This window comes from Mauremys reevesii, linkage group 4 (assembly GCF_016161935.1).
Source record: "Mauremys reevesii isolate NIE-2019 linkage group 4, ASM1616193v1, whole genome shotgun sequence".
NCBI classification, from domain to species: Eukaryota; Metazoa; Chordata; order Testudines; family Geoemydidae; genus Mauremys; species Mauremys reevesii.
Window position 1 is genome coordinate 75154978 of NC_052626.1, and position 17696 is coordinate 75172673.

At 39.6% G+C, this 17696-nt stretch overlaps 1 protein-coding gene across 5 annotated transcripts in view; it reads right to left on the bottom strand.

Moving 5' to 3' along the window:
* The window catches only part of EXT2 (exostosin glycosyltransferase 2), a 111993-nt gene that overhangs the window by 48932 nt on the left and 45365 nt on the right, over positions 1-17696 (bottom strand). For 4 of the 5 annotated variants that reach the window (XM_039537284.1, XM_039537280.1, XM_039537281.1 and 1 more), the window contains one exon: positions 11691-11822. In XM_039537284.1, the coding sequence (XP_039393218.1) occupies positions 11691-11822 (132 nt within the window). Of the gene's footprint in view, positions 1-11621; positions 11634-11690; positions 11823-17696 lie in introns of all 5 variants that reach the window. The other variant, XM_039537285.1, reaches the window with a different exon arrangement.

A 17696-nucleotide genomic window follows, 5' to 3' on the forward strand; every position in this document is an offset into this window, starting at 1 on the left:
CATTTAGGCATCTCTGAAGTGCCATTAAAAGCCAACCCCCTGCTGCCTGCCTAAAGTGTGTGTCTACAGACTGAGACCTCTTGACCCCACTTTCTGCAGGAAATTGGGCAAATTCAAACCTCCATAATTTACTTGAGTCTTCCAGACTTCTGCTGGGGAAAGGCAAACAATGCAGGCAATTAACTCAACAGAAACCTAATTAAATCTCTGTTATGGCATCATAGCATCAAGATGACTACTCCCAACCACTGGCAGCTGGAGAAGTCAACATGGTGAGGGAACATTTGTTTTTGTTCCATCATTAACAACCTTCATGATGGGTACCCATCTGAACTTTCACTGTCAGAAAGAAGAACAAGAGGTAGTGGTGGAAAGATCATTTATCACTTTCCATGACAATGTGTTGACACTGAGCTATGGATACGGCAATCCTTTCCCCCTTCATCCCTCCCATGCTAATATTCATTACAGGAGCCATGGTCATTAACCCAAGATTGACAGTTTGTTTATTGTAAATCACTGTTATGGGCAAGCAGTATCAGGTTGCAAATGGCAGCTTCCTAACCATGATCTCACATCACTCTGTTCATCTGTCTCAGTTGTTTGGCAAGCCTCTCCACAGACAACATGGAAAGCCCAAGAACTGGAACCCACAATGTGAGAGACGGCTGGGGAGAAGGGCCTGAAGTTGGTGAGGTGTGAGAATTCTTTAAAGGGATGGGTCTGTGGTAAAGGATTCAAGGAATTCTTGATTGCTACAACAAACTTTTTTTTTTTTTTTTTTTTGCTATTTGCTAGTAAGGCATTCTCCCCTTGTTACAGGAACACGCCAGAATATTATTCTGCTCCTTCCTTACTGAATGCAACATGATTTTATTTTAAGAGCAGTTAAAGCAATGGAACAAGGGAAACCCCGCCATTAGAGATATCTAAAGACTGCACTTGATACCAATCTTTCATGTGCGAGGGAGCAAAGGTGTGTTAGGTATAACAAAATCAATCTTGCTAAAATCCAGGAGTGGGATATTAGACATCTGAAAAATCACATTCAATTATTCTATAACTGGCTAATTACTGTAAACATTATAACATCTGTACAGCACCAATAACATGCTACACACAGCTAATACAATGCCTCCTCCCCAAAAAAGCTTACAATCGAAGTATAAACAAAGGAAGGAGAAATTAAAGGCAATAAGCAAGCAGTGAAGCTAAACACACATTTTATGAGTTCCATCGTTTTTTTGAAAAAAATTGTTTATGTTTGTTGAGTAACATTACTTTGTCAGGTGGTAAAGGGACAATGGGAAGAGGTGCATATTAAGGAAAGACTTGAAGGGAGAGAAGGTGACGGCATGACAGACAGGGCCAGGGAGTGGGCTCTAGAAACTTGAGGCTGTGTGGAAGAAGGCCCATATCCTAGCAGAAGGGTTAACAATTCCAAGGTACCATTTAGTAGGAAAAACTGGCAACAATATAGCACATAGATTCCCTTGCTCTCATGAACAAAAAACGGTGGCTTTTTCCTCCCTATATATTTTATTTTCAACAACCATCAGACTTAATACTTGTTGTTAACCACATTTTTTAGTAAAACCATATTCAATTTGAACAAGGACAACCCACTGTCATTAAAAAGCCAAGAGGCAAGGACTGAGGAGTATGAGGCGCTGAATGGTACAGTAACTAAACAGTTCTTCCATGTACCCAGCAAAGCAGAGATGTACTTATCCGCTACCTCTGCATGGAGAGGTTTTTTGGCTGGATTGTTTTAAATATCAATCTTAACCTCAATGTGGTTTCAATTATGAATTAGCAGACCAAAAGAGCCTTGATTTATTCTATTTTGTTCCAATTATGCATGATGTGTTTCCTCTGAATACTTTGAGAAAGTATTCCATCATGCTTCCCATCCTCAAGTGGTCAAAGGGCAAAACCAGAGGAGTTAACCCTCTCCACTTCTCCAGAGTCAATCAAAGTGATTATATTGTGGATTCAGAGGATTCAAAAACAGGATTTTTAGCTCATAACTACAAATACAAAATTATGCAGTACCTTTTTAAAGTCTAGCTAAATCTACTTTACTCTCTCTCGCCTCCTACAACTGTGAATTCTATAGTCTGACTACATTCTGTGATAATACCTGTTATCGGACCAACTTCTGTTGGTAAAAGAAACAAGCTTTCAAGTTACTCAGTGCTTCTTCAGGTCTGTGTCGCTTGAAAGCTTGTCTCTCTCACCAACAGAAGTTGATCCAATAAAAGATGTTCTCTCACTCACCTCCTCTCTCTGCATTCTGTGAAGTATTTATTTCAGTTTTAATTATTTTTCCTTCTATCCATTAATAATGTGCCAGTGGAGGGGATTTGAGGAAGGGGGACGGTGAGCGCTGTTTAGAACAGAGTGCATATTTACAAATGTCATCATGACTGGGATCTTTAGGATCTCTCCATCTATCAAGGTATTCATGTTCTATTGGTGTTCATCACTGTAGCATCTGAACACCGCTAAATGGGGGTCCAGGAATGGGATTAATGTTTTCTTTAAAATAAAACAGTGCAGTCTCCTGACAATGCAGACAGTGCAACATACTCTAAATTGGGAAAACAAAACTTGAAGTCAATTGTAGGGCTGCAAGGCCCCATCCCTAGGGACAGAAAAGGTTGAGTGCATTATGAAGGTGAAGCTTGGGATAAAAGGAAGCTGACTAAATTCTACTACTATACATTTTTATTGAGCCATTAATGAATACCAAGCCTCCTACTTTCCAGGCCACAAGGCAAGCAAGAGACCAGCTGGTGAAATAAGTAGGGTTATTAAAGGGAAAGGGGCAGACAATAAAGTCATTTCAGAATAAGATGGCGGGCAAAAATCCTACAGTTTCTTCAGGCCAGCCTATGTGAAACAACTGCCATGAGAATAACACACACAACCCCTACATATACATTTGTGTATATACTACTCTCTTCAGTCTCTCCCAGATTAAAGATGAAGCAAAAAGCTCTCTAAAAAACCTAACAGTATTAGTCACAGACAGATTGCGTGTGGACTTAAAATTACAACTGACATTAAAGTGAAACATCTGAACCTTCACTGCATGCCAAGAACCAAGTCCAGGAGTCTGTTTCTCATGCCACAGAGGATATCACAAGCAGATGAAGTTAAACTTTCTCTACATTAGGTACCAGCCACACTACATTAGATAAGTATTATGTCATCTTTTACTATATAAGCAGAGAATCCTGAATTCTACTCTTGACAGGTAAAGCAAGGAGAAATTGACTGTCAAATTTTGTTTCAGCAAGAAAATATATTTTTAAGTCTGAATAATCACATATTTGGTACACATGACCTATCATAATACAAAACACTGCAGAAGTGTATTAGTAACTACACCTTCTATCAAGACATGGCAAGAAATCCAACATGGCAAATAAGACAAAATCCCACCCAACTGATCCAATGAATCTCACAAGTAAAATTTAAGGTGCCTGGAAATAGATTGGATGTTATGAAATCTAATAATTTCAGAAAAATGTGGCAATGAAAACTTGAGTGAGTTATACCACATGTCAGTCAATAAGACTGCTCGAAGATTTCATCTTATACACAGATAAATGTTTGTTCCATGTTTTGAAGGTGAAGAGTGTTATTGGGGCACAAGCAGAAAATACAATACAGTGGAATCATCTGTTTAACACTTATTGTTTAAATTTAGATGATGTTTTTGATTGGCAACCCTCAGGATCTATCTTATTCACAGGAACAGTGAGATGTAAAATGCCAGCCAAACAGCTCAGAAATTGTTTTAAGTGTTTTAAAAGGCTCAATTAGTTGCCAGTTGGCTGAAACACACAATCCATTCTCTAAATGAACATCTGACTTAGGTTTTGCTAAGTGAATAGCAATTATGCTACTGTTACTCAGAGAAAAAGTCTTTTTTTGCATTAAATTAATCTTACTATTACTTTAGTTTAAATAGGGTGGAGATTCTCTTTTCTGCCTTATTGAAAAAACATTGTCTGGCAGTCACTCAACAGGAGAATGGAGGTCTGCTAGAGAAGTGCATTTATTTCTTGGCACATAGCGATTCTCTCAACAATTATTAAATGAGAAACTATTAAACTACAGTTTATAACATTCAAGTTCAAAACTCTAAGGCAGACACAACAATGGGGCCAAGTCTTTTATAGGTCTGTGCTATAAGCAGGCCTAAAAGAATTCCACTAACGCCAGCAAAAGAAAAACTGGGAAACAAACAACATTATTGTCATTCTCAATCATCTGCATATGTTGGGAAGGTACAGGGACACACAGAGAGAGACTTTAAATAGTCTACAAAATCTAGAGTTGCAATGACTAATTTATTTCTGTATTAGATAATTAGAAAGCATCTAATCGAGGGAGACTGATAGTAGTCTTTCGACTCAAGGTTATTTGTTCTAATCCAGTTTGGTAGAGACCAAAAATCATGACTACCACCTGACAGTTGGTTAGTGATTTATGTGAAGTCAGTAATCTCAGTCCAGTTTATAATGAATAATGGCTGCATCAGTAAACAAATGGCAATAACTGGCACATTTGAGTATTCTCAGCAAAGGTGCCAAGGGCTGGATGGTTCCAGAGCTGTCAATTTAGCACCTTTCACTAGCACTATATTAATTTAATAAAAGAAGGAAACATCTAGGGGTGTTTGTGTGTGTATACACACACACACACACACTATTGTATCATAATATATAAAACAAAACAAATGTTTTGGCATTTGTTACTATTTTTCCCTTCTCTCTCAGCCCCAATGGAAGGATCTATTAACACAGATGTTGCTCCACTTCACGTGGAAACCTTTATTTTTAAAAAGGGCTAAAAACTTTCAGTCAGCCAACCAATTTGAATAGGTGAAATTGCTTTGATCACTTCCTTAATGTATAACACACTCAACATATGATGCATTGCATTACATATTCATTCCTGTCTCATGTAACTTACATTCCCTTATGCTCAAAGAACACTCAAGTGCTGCTGTTGCACAAGAATTGTGGCAGCAACACTCATAAGAACATAAGAAAGGCCGTACCGGGTCAGACCAAAGGTCCATCTAGCCCAGTATCTGTCTACCGACAGTGGCCAATGCCAGGTGCCCCTGAGGGAGTGAACCTAACAGGCAATGATCAAGTGATCTCTCTCCTGCCATCCATCTCCATCCTCTGACGAACAGAGGCTAGGGACACCATTCTTACCCATCCTGGCTAATAGCCATTTATGGACTTAGCCACCATGAATTTATCCAGTCCCCTTTTAAACATTGTTATAGTCCTAGCCTTCACAACCTCCTCAGGTAAGGAGTTCCACAAGTTGACTGTGCGCTGCATGAAGAAGAACTTCCTTTTATTTGTTTTAAACCTGCTGCCTATTAATTTCATTTGGTGACCCCTAGTTCTTGTATTATGGGAATAAGTAAATAACTTTTCCTTATCCACTTTCTCAACATCACACATGATTTTATATACCTCTATCATGTCCCCCCTTAGTCTCCTCTTTTCCAAACTGAAGAGTCCTAACCTCTTTAATCTTTCCTCATATGGGACCCTCTCTAAACCCCTAATCATTTTAGTTGCTCTTTTCTGAACCTTTTCTAGTGCTAGAATATCTTTTTTGAGGTGAGGAGACCACATCTGTACACAGTATTCGAGATGTGGGCGTACCATGGATTTATATAAGGGCAATAATATATTCTCAGTCTTATTCTCTCTCCCCTTTTTAATGATTCCTAACATCCTGTTTGCTTTTTTGACCGCCTCTGCACACTGCGTGGACATCTTCAGAGAACTATCCACGATAACGCCAAGATCTTTTTCCTGACTCGTTGTAGCTAAATTAGCCCCCATCATGTTGTATGTATAGTTGGGGTTATTTTTTCCAATGTGCATTACTTTACATTTATCCACATTAAATTTCATTTGCCATTTTGTTGCCCAATCACTTAGTTTTGTGAGATCTTTTTGAAGTTCTTCACAGACTGCTTTTGTCTTAACTATCCTGAGCAGTTTAGTATCATCTGCAAACTTTGCCACCTCACTGCTTACCCCTTTCTTCAGATCATTTATGAATAAATTGAATAGGATTGGTCCTAGGACTGACCCTTGGGGAACACCACTAGTTATCCCTCTCCATTCTGAGAATTTACCATTAATTCCTACCCTTTGTTCCCTGTCTTTTAACCAGTTCTCAATCCATGAAAGGACCTTCCCTTTTATCCCATGACAGCTTAATTTACGTAACAGCCTTTGGTGAAGGACCTTGTCAAAGGCTTTCTGGAAATCTAAGTATACTATCTCCACCGGATCCCCCTTGTCCACATGTTTGTTGACCCCTTCAAAGAACTCTAATAGATTAGTAAGACACGATTTCCCTTTACAGAAACCATGTTGACTATTGCTCAACAGTTTATGTTTTTCTATGTGTCTGACAATTTTATTCTTAACTATTGTTTCGACTAATTTGCCCGGTACTGACGTTAGACTTACCGGTCTGTAATTGCCGGGATCACCTCTAGAGCCCTTTTTAAATATTGGCGTTACATTAGCTAACTTCCAGTCATTGGGTACCGAAGCCGATTTAAAGGACAGGTTACAAACCTTAGTTAATAGTTCCACAACTTCACATTTGAGTTCTTTCAGAACTCTTGGGTGAATGCCATCTGGTCCCGGTGACTTGTTAATGTTGAGTTTATCAATTAATTCCAAAACCTCCTCTAGTGACACTTCAATCTGTGACAGTTCCTCAGATTTGTCACCTACAAAAGCCAGCTCAGGTTTGGGAATCTCCCCAACATCCTCAGCCGTGAAGACTGAAGCAAAGAATCCATTTAGTTTCTCCGCAATGACTTTATCATCTTTAAGCGCTCCTTTTGTATTTTCATCGTCAAGGGGCCCCACTGGTTGTTTAGCAGGCTTCCTGCTTCTGATGTACTTAAAAAACATTTTGTTATTACCTTTGGAGTTTTTGGCTAGCCGTTCTTCAAACTCCTCTTTGGCTTTTCTTATTACACTCTTGCACTTAAGTTGGCAGTGTTTGTGCTCCTTTCTATTTGCCTCACTAGGATTTGACTTCCACTTTTTAAAGGAAGTCTTTTTATCTCTCACTGCTTCTTTTACATGGTTGTTAAGCCACGGTGGCTCTTTTTTAGTTCTTTTACTGTTTTTCTTAATTTGGGGTATACATTGAAGTTGGGCCTCTATTATGGTGTCTTTAAAAAGGGCCCACGCAACTTGCAGGGATTTCACTTTAGTCACTGTACCTTGTAACTTTTGTCTAACTAACCCCCTCATATTTGTATAGTTCCCCCTTTTGAAATTAAAGGCCACAGTGTTGGGCATTTGAGATGTTCTTCCCACCACAGGGATGTTGAATGCTATTGTATTATGGTCACTATTTCCAAGCGGTCCTGCTATAGTTACCTCTTGGACCAGCTCCTGCGCTCCACTCAGGATTAAATCTAGAGTCGCCTCTCCCCTTGTGGGTTCCCGTACCAGCTGCTCCATGAAGCAGTCATTTAAAGTATCGAGAAATTTTATCTCTGCATTTCGTCCTGAAGTGAAATGTTCCCAGTCAATATGGGGATAATTGAAATCCCCCACTATTATTGGGTTCTTAATTTTGATAGCCTCTCTAATTTCCCTTAGCATTTCATCATCACTATTACTGTCCTGGTCAGGAGGTCGATAATAGATCCCTACTGTTATATTTTTACTAGAGCATGAAATTTCTATCCATAGAGACTCTATGGAACCTGTGGATTCGCTTAAGATTTTTACACTCAGCATGTGAAGGGTTCAATGAAGGAAATGGAAATAAAGGTGAGCTACACACAGACCTAGCTGTGAACCTCCTCACTATGAACTTCAGTGTATAAACACCATTTCCATCCTCATCGTCAAAGACAATAGCCAACACCTCAAATACCAGAATCATTGAAATTTTGTTCAAAGGAGTATGTAACCACCTGAATATTTCCAAGATTGAAAATATGCCCCTACCCCCACAGTTCAAGGTGATGCTGTGGTCAAGGTAAACCTTACCAAAAAAAAAAAAATATGGATATATACCCCTCTCATAGAACTGGAAGGGACCCCGAAAGGTCATCGAGTCCAGCCCCCTGCCTTCACTAGCAGGACCAAGTACTGATTTTTGCCCCAGATCCCTAAGTGGCCCCCTCAAGGATTGAACTCACAACCCTGGGTTTAGCAGGCCAATGCTCAAACCACTGAGCTATCCCTCCCCCTAAAATGAAAAAGCTTAGAAAATTAGTCTGCATTTTGCAACAGTCCCAACATGTTGCCAATTAGTGGACACAGCATTGTGAAAGCAGCAGATTCCTCTTCAGAGATGAGGTTGTTAGAAACCTGTCTAAGAAAACATTCAGATCCCTGGCAAACTCCTGTGTGTAGCACTTTTACAGGTTATCATTCCATTTTTTTTAAAAATATTAATTCAGAACTAATTCAGATTAATGTTTAAATCCTGCAGCGTTACATCAAATCTTGGGAAACAAGGGACTGAAATGAAAAGGTGACTCAAATCAAGGTAACCTCCAAGTCACAGAGAATAATTTTACATGCGACAGAGTTACAGGAATTACTGAACACTTATTTCTGATGTTTGCAGTGACTCTAAGAGAGTCAGGTTACTATGTGGGACATGAATCACATTTAATGTCTACAGATAAAAACACTACACAAATGAAGTAGGACCGCTAGAAGCACAGATAAGAATTCTCACTAGTTCCTCCTTTGTGTGATGAACTTACACAGCAGGCTCTTATTCTGCTACATTAAGTACACCTCTACCCCGATATAACGTGACCCAATATAACACGAATTCGGACATAAAGTGATAAAGCAGTGCTGGGCGGGGGGGAGGGGAGAGGAGATGTGCACACTCCGGCGGATCAAAGCACATTCAATATAACGCGGTTTCACCTATAACACGGTAAGATTTTTTTGGCTCCCGAGGACAGCGTTATATCGGGATAGAGGTGTAGTAAGGAAGGTTTCCCTTTTCCAACTGTCCAAACTCATATCACTTGCTCCAATAAAAGCAGGTCTTTCCTGCATAACTACCTGTAAGCAAATCTGTGTTCTCTGATTCACTCAGGGCCATTATTAGCCAGTGCACAGGAATCTGCATAATAAATGTTAGGTTCATAACCGTATAGTGACCATATACCGGTAAATCTTTGATGAGCTGCTGTAAATCCCTTAGTATCAAAAAGCTACTGCACTCTCTGAACCTCTCACTGATTTTGCTCACCGCACACATGGCTGCCTCATCTTCTGAACCCCTCCCCAAATCTGTCACTCCAGTGTCCAGTCTACACTGCACAATGGAACCATAGTGTAGATGGACCTGCATTCAATATAAAATATAGCATTAGGAAGGGTGACAAAAAGAGGAAGGAGAAGGAGTCAGATGATGAGTCAGCCATATTTGTTGTGGGAATGTGAATGGCAAATTCTGAGGGCAAAAGCCAACAACAGAAGAGGGATTTACTTACAGGAGCCCAGCTGAGTGCGTATTTCACTACTAATGCTATAGTGACTTGAGAGTGCTCCTTGTTAACTGACTAATAACTATATCCTAGACTACAATACCTCTGATGTCCTAAGTTTCAGAGTTTATTTGCTGTACATGTCTCAGCCTTGAAATTTATTTAGCCCAGAATACGGCTATCATTTGTAAACTGGTAGCATTCTCAAACTAACTTTTAATTACTCACTATTTTCATATCTGGATCTGATGGCACCTTTCACTCTCCTAAAAGATACTGTGTGAAATCTCTACATGCATAAATGTATCTTCAGAATCATAATTTCCCACCAGGACTAATCAGAAATTAACAGGGTCGTTATAAATGCATGTTATCCAGGCACAAACCAAGATAAGAAACATGCTTATGGCTCAAGTGGGACATTATTCCTTTTGATCAGCACAGACCATTTGTGGAATTTTGACAGCTGGATAGTGCAATTATTTAAAAAATAACTTAATGATTTATTAAGTTGACTGGCAGATACTATATAAGCACTCACCCCCCCAAAGTGTCTGAAATTATAAATTAGCTGGACCCTGCGGAGGAGGTTGCCTAGAAGACTGCAATGATAATAAGCTCACCTCCAAGAGATAAAAATATCTCTAAGCAAAAAAATTTTACAATGGATAAATCATAGCTACTGAAGGCTCCAGTTATTTGCTTCCACTATTAGCGGGAAGGTCAAAATATACAAGCTACAGACTTTAGCCAGTTAAATAAGAAGTGATTGAATCAATTATACTTTTATATGCACTCATACTGGAATGATAAATACTTATCAAAATCCATGGTCATTAACGTCACAGAACTGCATGGGTCTGTTCAGGAGCAATTAAATACAAAGAACAATTCCTGATCTGAACTGTATTTTCTTTTACTGATCCTGTGAGAGAGGGTCACAAAAGATCTCTGCATAGCTGGCTGACACAGAGCTTACACAGCTCAAAAAGGACATTTTTATGACTTTTTTTCCATACTGAAGCAAGAAAAATATTCATGCATGTATTGAGACTCTTTCAGCTGAAATATAAATCCAAGGAACTGACCATTTGTGGGCATGGAAGAGTCTCAGTATGGCGTTTGGCTGGACAAATTCCAGTTTGGCTAATTACTAGAGCCTCCTTAAGTTTTCTTTGCAATTTCGAATGGATAGAGTATTCCTCTTTACTACCTGTATTACGCTATTGTGTACTGCTGCTGTGTATTGCTGACCAGTTTCAGTGTTACACTCTAGAGATTGCTGTGTTTGTTTAGTGACCGATCTCTTGTAAAGTGCTTTAGGATCTTTCATCCCACAGGATACCAAGAAATACAGTTTCCTGTAAATAAAGTTATAAACAAAAAAACAGGGGCTTATCTGTTCCCCACAGCAGAAGGAACTGTCAATTAAATCAGTGGGTATCCTACTAGAGGGAAAGCGAGGAAGAAACAGCCTGAGAGGTGTCTTAATGCTGAGTGTTTCCAAATCCCTATTTTTCTTTTACCATGGAACTCAGGCTAGGTGTCAGGGTATTCTTGCTCTACTAAGGTGTTCTGATCTCCTCATTCTTGAGTAACTGCTTCCCTCTTTCATACCTCAACCTTCACACTAGACATCTGTCAGTGCCATGCTCGCCTCTCCCTCAGCAATGCTAATGGGTCAGTGAAATGAGTTTGTCCCAAAAGTAGATCACTCAGAATGATTATCAGTTTCTGTACAAGCTAGTTCTAGGACTAGAATACCAGGGGTGTAGATTCACAGGGCTGCGTGGAGAAGACAACAGCAGGGAGAAGAAAACTGGAGGTAGGAGAGGTATTCCTCACATAGCTCTGACAGAAGCTCACACAGAATCTATTTATACCATGTGACTTTTGCCAGCGTTATCATTTCAGTTATTCACTGTCAAAGGTATCAAATTCACACAAAATGTAACAAAAACACTCAACTATACACATACACACATATATCTGAATATCAAAAACATTCTGTGCAACTTACAAATACAACAAACCTTTAAATAGTAATGTTACCAAGATGCATAATACATACCTCAGCAACGACCTGAAAGAAAAAAAAATCTTATTTTATGACTAAGCCACAGAAGTACATTCGACTTACAACAGCTGGGGGATCATTCCATTCTTCATAAGACATGGCAGCATATGGGTAGATCCTGTCATTGATAATCTGAAGGGTGGCCAGAGCAATAGCTTTCATCGACCGAAAATACGCTTCCCAGAACCACCTTGCCTGCAAGGAAAGGATGAAATGCACTTTCAGACCCTGATAACTCCACAGACCTGATGCCTAATAATCAGTTTTCATTTGTCATATGCAATCTGCTAAATGCTACTGAGAAATCAGCTGGAAATTAAATCAGGAGGCAAATTCACTGGAATGAGGGATGTTTCCACAGAGGCTGGAGACCTCAAATTGAAAAAGTTATCGGAAAAAAAAAATGAACTGAAGTTGTAGAACAATAAACAAATAAAGCAAGCAAGAACATGCAGAGGAAAGCATTTCAATGCATTCGTGAGTAGGCTAGTGGAATAAAACTCCATGCAAATATATGAAGGAGCCAGTTTTTCATATTTTTATCAGTTTTTCCCCTCAAAATGTCAAAAGTGATTTAACCACTGCAGAGAATAATTTACTGATATATTTGTTTTTTTGTAATTTGGGGGAACCCAAAATGCAGCCCAATAGCCAACTGAAGCAGTGGAGCCTAAAATACAGCTGCCTTGTAATTGCAGCATGTGGAAAAGCTGATCTGCTGCAGGTTTTTGCTACTGGTAAACTCTACCAAACAAGCAATTTCTATTCTTCTATGAAGAGTAAAGATAGGGCCCTACCAAATTCGTGGCCATGAAAAATGCGTCACTGTCCGTGAAATCTGGTCTTTTGTGTGCTTTTACATTATGCTATACTGATTTCATGGGGAAGAGCAGCGTTTCTCAAACTGGGGGGTCCTGACCCAAAAGGGAGTTACGGGGGGGGGGGGGGGTCGCAAGGTTATTTTAGGGGGATTGCAGTATTGCCATACCATGCCATCCTTACTTCTGTGCTGCTGCTGAGGTGGCTCTGCCTTCAGATCTGGGCTCCCAGCCAGCAGCTGCCCCTCTCCAGCTACCCTGCTCTGAAGGCATCACTGTCGCCACCTGTAGCAGCGCAGATATAAGGGTAGGAGTACCGCAACCCTCCCTCCCTCAATAACCTTGTGACCCCTCCCCACAACTCCTTTTTGTGTCAGAACCCCTTCAATTACGACACCATGAAATTTCAGATTTAAATAGCTGAAATCATTAAATTGACAATTTTTTAAATCCTGTGACCATGAAATTGACCAGAACGGACCGTGAAATTGGTAGGGCTCTAGATATAGAAATGCAAGCAAATATTAGCATTTCATTTATATAAAAATGTACATGTTTGCAAATTAGTTGTAGTCCTTGATCCTGGCAAGTTTTCAATACAGCCACAGGTGTTATAAAATTTGCATGCCTTCGGTCTAAACTGAGGCGCTTTTTAAAAAAAATAAATGTGATATTCAAACAGATAAGTATACAGAATTTCACAGATGAATCAATTCTAGACTGAGACTCTATATGAAAAGTTTCAATCCAGATTCAGTTTCTACCCAAGACAAATAGTTGGTGCTGGAGGAAAAACGGGATTTGGTAATGAATATGCTGACTGATACAATTCTGTAATAGAGACACACACACGTACGTTTTAAAAGCCTGGAATCAAATGATACTAAAGAACCACATCCAACTCAAAAGGAAACATGCTTTGCCAGTGATCATAGTTCAAGTGCCTTGGCCTAATAAAAGTGAATTTCCTGAGCTTAGTTGTTTCTGCAGGAATTTCCAGCACCTTGAAGTATCCAGAAGGCACTTCTTTTTAGGATCTCCCCAAGTTTAGCATTATCCTGCAGGAGTGTGCACGTGCGTCTAGGTGGGAGAGCAAGTGATAGGAAAGACATTTCCAGATGTACTGGCAGCATATTAAGCTTGCTGAGCCAGAAGACAAACAGAAAGGATAGTATACATCTCTGGCCAACTGCTATTTAACTATGCCAAGGGGACTTTTCAAACAATGCAAAAAGGCCAGCTCTAGTGATATCCTAGCAAAGTATCAGATCTTCCTCAAAGTTTTTTTGGGGAATCCCATTGTCTTGGCAGAACAGGCTTTTGGATAAGAAAATTAAACTGTTTTGTGTAGTTGTGCAATACTAAACAGCTGCTGCATTCCATCCTACAGGTGGCTGCTCTTCACTAAAGCACAAAGTGATTAATGTAGGTAAAATTTGTAAAGCTCTTTGGGATTCTTCAGCACCATATACAAGTGCAATAAATCCAAAATTTTACTTCTAAAAGTGTTGAGGATGCAAGTTCACAAGCAGACTCAATTATGTTCCAGAGCAATGGCACCACCCTATGTGTTGTTTTGAATACTAGTAATACAATTGAGAAGAAAATGGGTCTTGTTGCCAAGTCCTCACCCTCATCACTCTGGAGGCAATTTTTAAGTCAGGTTCTTCAGACTGTTTTGGTTTTATACTTTGGAAGGGAAAAGCCACTCAAATGGTACAAAAAGCAACAAACCCTTAGCTCATTAGGAAGAGCGATCATAGAGAAAGACAATGGGTAGCATCACCTAGAATACTTTTGACCCTACTATGGGGAAAAGAACAATAATCACAGGCCTCGACACCTAAGAATATTTAAAGGATATTCCAGGAGGCAGATGAGTTTATCCAACAATTAAGTTACATTTGTACAAGGCCTTTCACCCAGAGGGAACCCAAAGTGCTTTACAAACCATATATAAACTGAATCACTTTGTTCACTACAGAAATACATTCTCTCTCTGGAACCAAATAGGAACTACTCACGAATTTAGCCAAAAATGAACACTGTACCCAACTGGAAGTGCAGGAAAAATATATAAAGGTAATTTACCAATATTATAAAAATAAATATTTAGAACTCTAAAATACTTTACAAAAATTAAATAAATAATCCTCCTAGTGTCCCCAGAAACCAGGACAAAAAGTAAAGAATCAGATGCCAAGGGTATGTCCATACTACAATTAAAAACCCACAGCTGGCGCAGGCCAGCTGACTCAGGCTCATGGGTTTGGGCTAACAGGCTGTTTAACTGCAATGTAGACATTTGGGCTCAGGCTGGAAACTGGGCTCTAGGAATCTGCAAGATGCGAGGGTCCCAGAACTCATGCTGCAGCCTGAACCCCAGCGCCTACACCACAGTTAAACAGCCCCTTAGCCTGAGCCCCATGTGTTGGAGCCAGCTGGCACAGCCAGCCACAGGCTTTTAATTGCAGTGTAGACATACTCAGAGAGAGGAGTAAGTTACAAGTGTCTTATACAAGATCCTAAAGAAAACCAAAGACAGAGCAAGGATAAAATTTGACCAGAGCAGTCCATTTAATAGCCCTTCTCTTCCAAAATCTGTAAAGACCACAAGTAGACCCAACTAGAGCTCCACAAATCTGCGGATATCCACTTTATATACGTGTCCACAGACCATTTTTGCGGATCGGATGCAAATACAAATTTTGTATCCTCACAGGGCTCTAGACAGAACACAGATTTTACATTACATCTGCACGTTAACTTATTAATTGATAAGTAGTTTTAGAGAACTATCATTTGTAAGAGAGAAATTAATTGCTAGAGAAATAAATTTTACATAGCCTACCTAGGTATAGGAGCAGCACAAGTTACATACAAATCAACTGCAGAACCCAGCATGGTACTTCATGCTAGTAAGTGGTGCACTCCATTTCTCCTAATCTGGTAAATTTTTACTGGCAATGCTAGACTGGTGATTATTCACCTCTCTGATAACCAACTCCTCCTGACAAATGGTTATATGCAGAAGCTATTCAGACACTCTCTACCTCCTGTTGACTGCAGCAGAAATTAATCTGAACCCACTTTTTTGCTGCAAGAATGTTTGCAGTGTCCGGTAGAATTATATTTTCACACCAGGAAAAGGACAGGAGAAGGCAGTGAAGGGAATTTACTTTTTACAAACTAATATTTATGTAATTATAAATTTTCAGTGAAGAGCTAGAAACTGTTTCAACATTTGGTTGTAATTTTTCAGAACTGAGTTTCTTTAAGGCAAAACCCAAAACCTTTGAAAGGGATTGCAAGTCTCCAGACAGATGTTTTGAGGGCTCATTACTTCCTTCCTATCTTGATTGCTTTTATAAAACAGAAGTGATTAACACGGCCAGCTATTCTAGGTTGTCCAACATGGTAAGTTACTAAGCATTATTGGAAAGTTATTCTACTAGGGAAATACGTTGTTTCCCTGTTTCATCCAAAATAATTTTAATTTTCTAACTTACAGCGTATGTGATTGAAAAGCTTTTATCAGAAGGTAACAAAGACATAGTAAGAATTGGGTGGGGAGTCAATGATACACATCATAGTCTACTAGCATAGTCCAGGGAATAAAGAAAACTTGAGTTCTACTCCTGGCTTTGACACCGACACCCTCTGTGTCCTGGGGCAAATCACAAACTCTTTCGTATATGAGCCTTCTCTTTTCTTTATCTTTACAAGCCATCTATTATTGAAGTACACCTCTACCTCAATAAAATGCTGTCCTCGGGAGCCAAAAAAATCTTACTGCATTATAGATGAAACCATGTTATACTGAACTTGCTTTGATCCTCCGGAGTGCGCAACCTCACCCCCTGGGAGCACTGCTTTACCACGTTATATCTGAATTTGTGTTATATCGAGTTGTGTTATATCAAGGTAGTGGTGTATGAAGGAAGGAGGCTAGAGGACACCCAACAGAAACTTCATTCAGAGTTCAACAAATATTTTATACCACCAACTGATGTTTTATGCCATGGCTGTGACTAAATGTTCTTGCTTCCTTTGACAAGGCTTCTGCAGAGAGTTGATCAGTTGACTTGCTTCAGCATATAGACATTCTACTGAATCTGGGTATCTGGCCTCACTCAGAAAACCCTTGAGAGTTCCTTACTGTGAGAAGTTCTCCAGTGTCACAGATAAGGTTGATCGCACATGATGGATAAGATCCGCTGGAAAGCTCCCAAGCCCTATTATATTCAAGATAGGCTCTTGCACCATGCTCAGTGCTATAGTAGCTCAGTATCTTCCAGTAGTACATTAAGCAGTGAGACTACACATCTGTCACGTGACATTTGTTCACTCATCCTCTCCCCCAGAGGAGAAGCAAATAGAGTGGGCTATCTTGTTTTGGTAGGGTGTACAGTCTTTGTTTGTGTTTTGTTTTTGTTTTTTAATATACATGCTGCTCTGTATTTATTTTGAGGGCAGCTCAAAGAAATGTGCCTTGCATTTGTAGTGGATGCTGCTCAGGTTTGTGACGGTCCTTAGGCTCCTCGGGAGTTCATTCCACAGTCTTGGTCTGGGCTTCAAGGAAGTTCCATTTCCCACACAATGAGCTGTACCCTTCTTGCATCCTAAATTCATACTAGCTGGTATGATACTGGCCTTACTACCTGATCTCCAGAGTAAAGGTACACAGGACACAAACTGGAAAGGGCCTCCTGGGTCATCAAGCCCAGGACACTGCTATTGCATCCTGCAAAGATTATTTTCACAATGTGACTGTGCAGAGCTGCATTTCTTCCATGTTTTGAAGAGATTTTTCAAGTTTTTTGCCATTCTAAGTATTAATCTATGTTATTTTATAGATTTGGTGAAAATGGACACTTTATAAATTAAAAAAATAAAAAAAAGATGCCAAAATATTAGCAGGGTTACAGTTCTAAACCAAGAGGACACAGACATCTTGTAGAACAGCAGCACAAACCAGAGTAACAATGGTTATTCCCAAGCCCAGATACCCACAATCTTCAAAATGTGCCATGATACCACTAAATTAAGCTATGAAAGAGAACTTATTCATATATGGATGAAAGCAGGAGCACCTCAAGGATTCTCTAAAGTGTTCTCAATTTAACCCTTTGCAAGTCTCTTTCCCACCTAAATGCTGGTGCCTAGACAATCACCAACGTTAACTACATAAATTAGGCTCAAATATACATTTAAAACCACTGTTAAAAGTACCAGGAGTTCTCATCTAGGG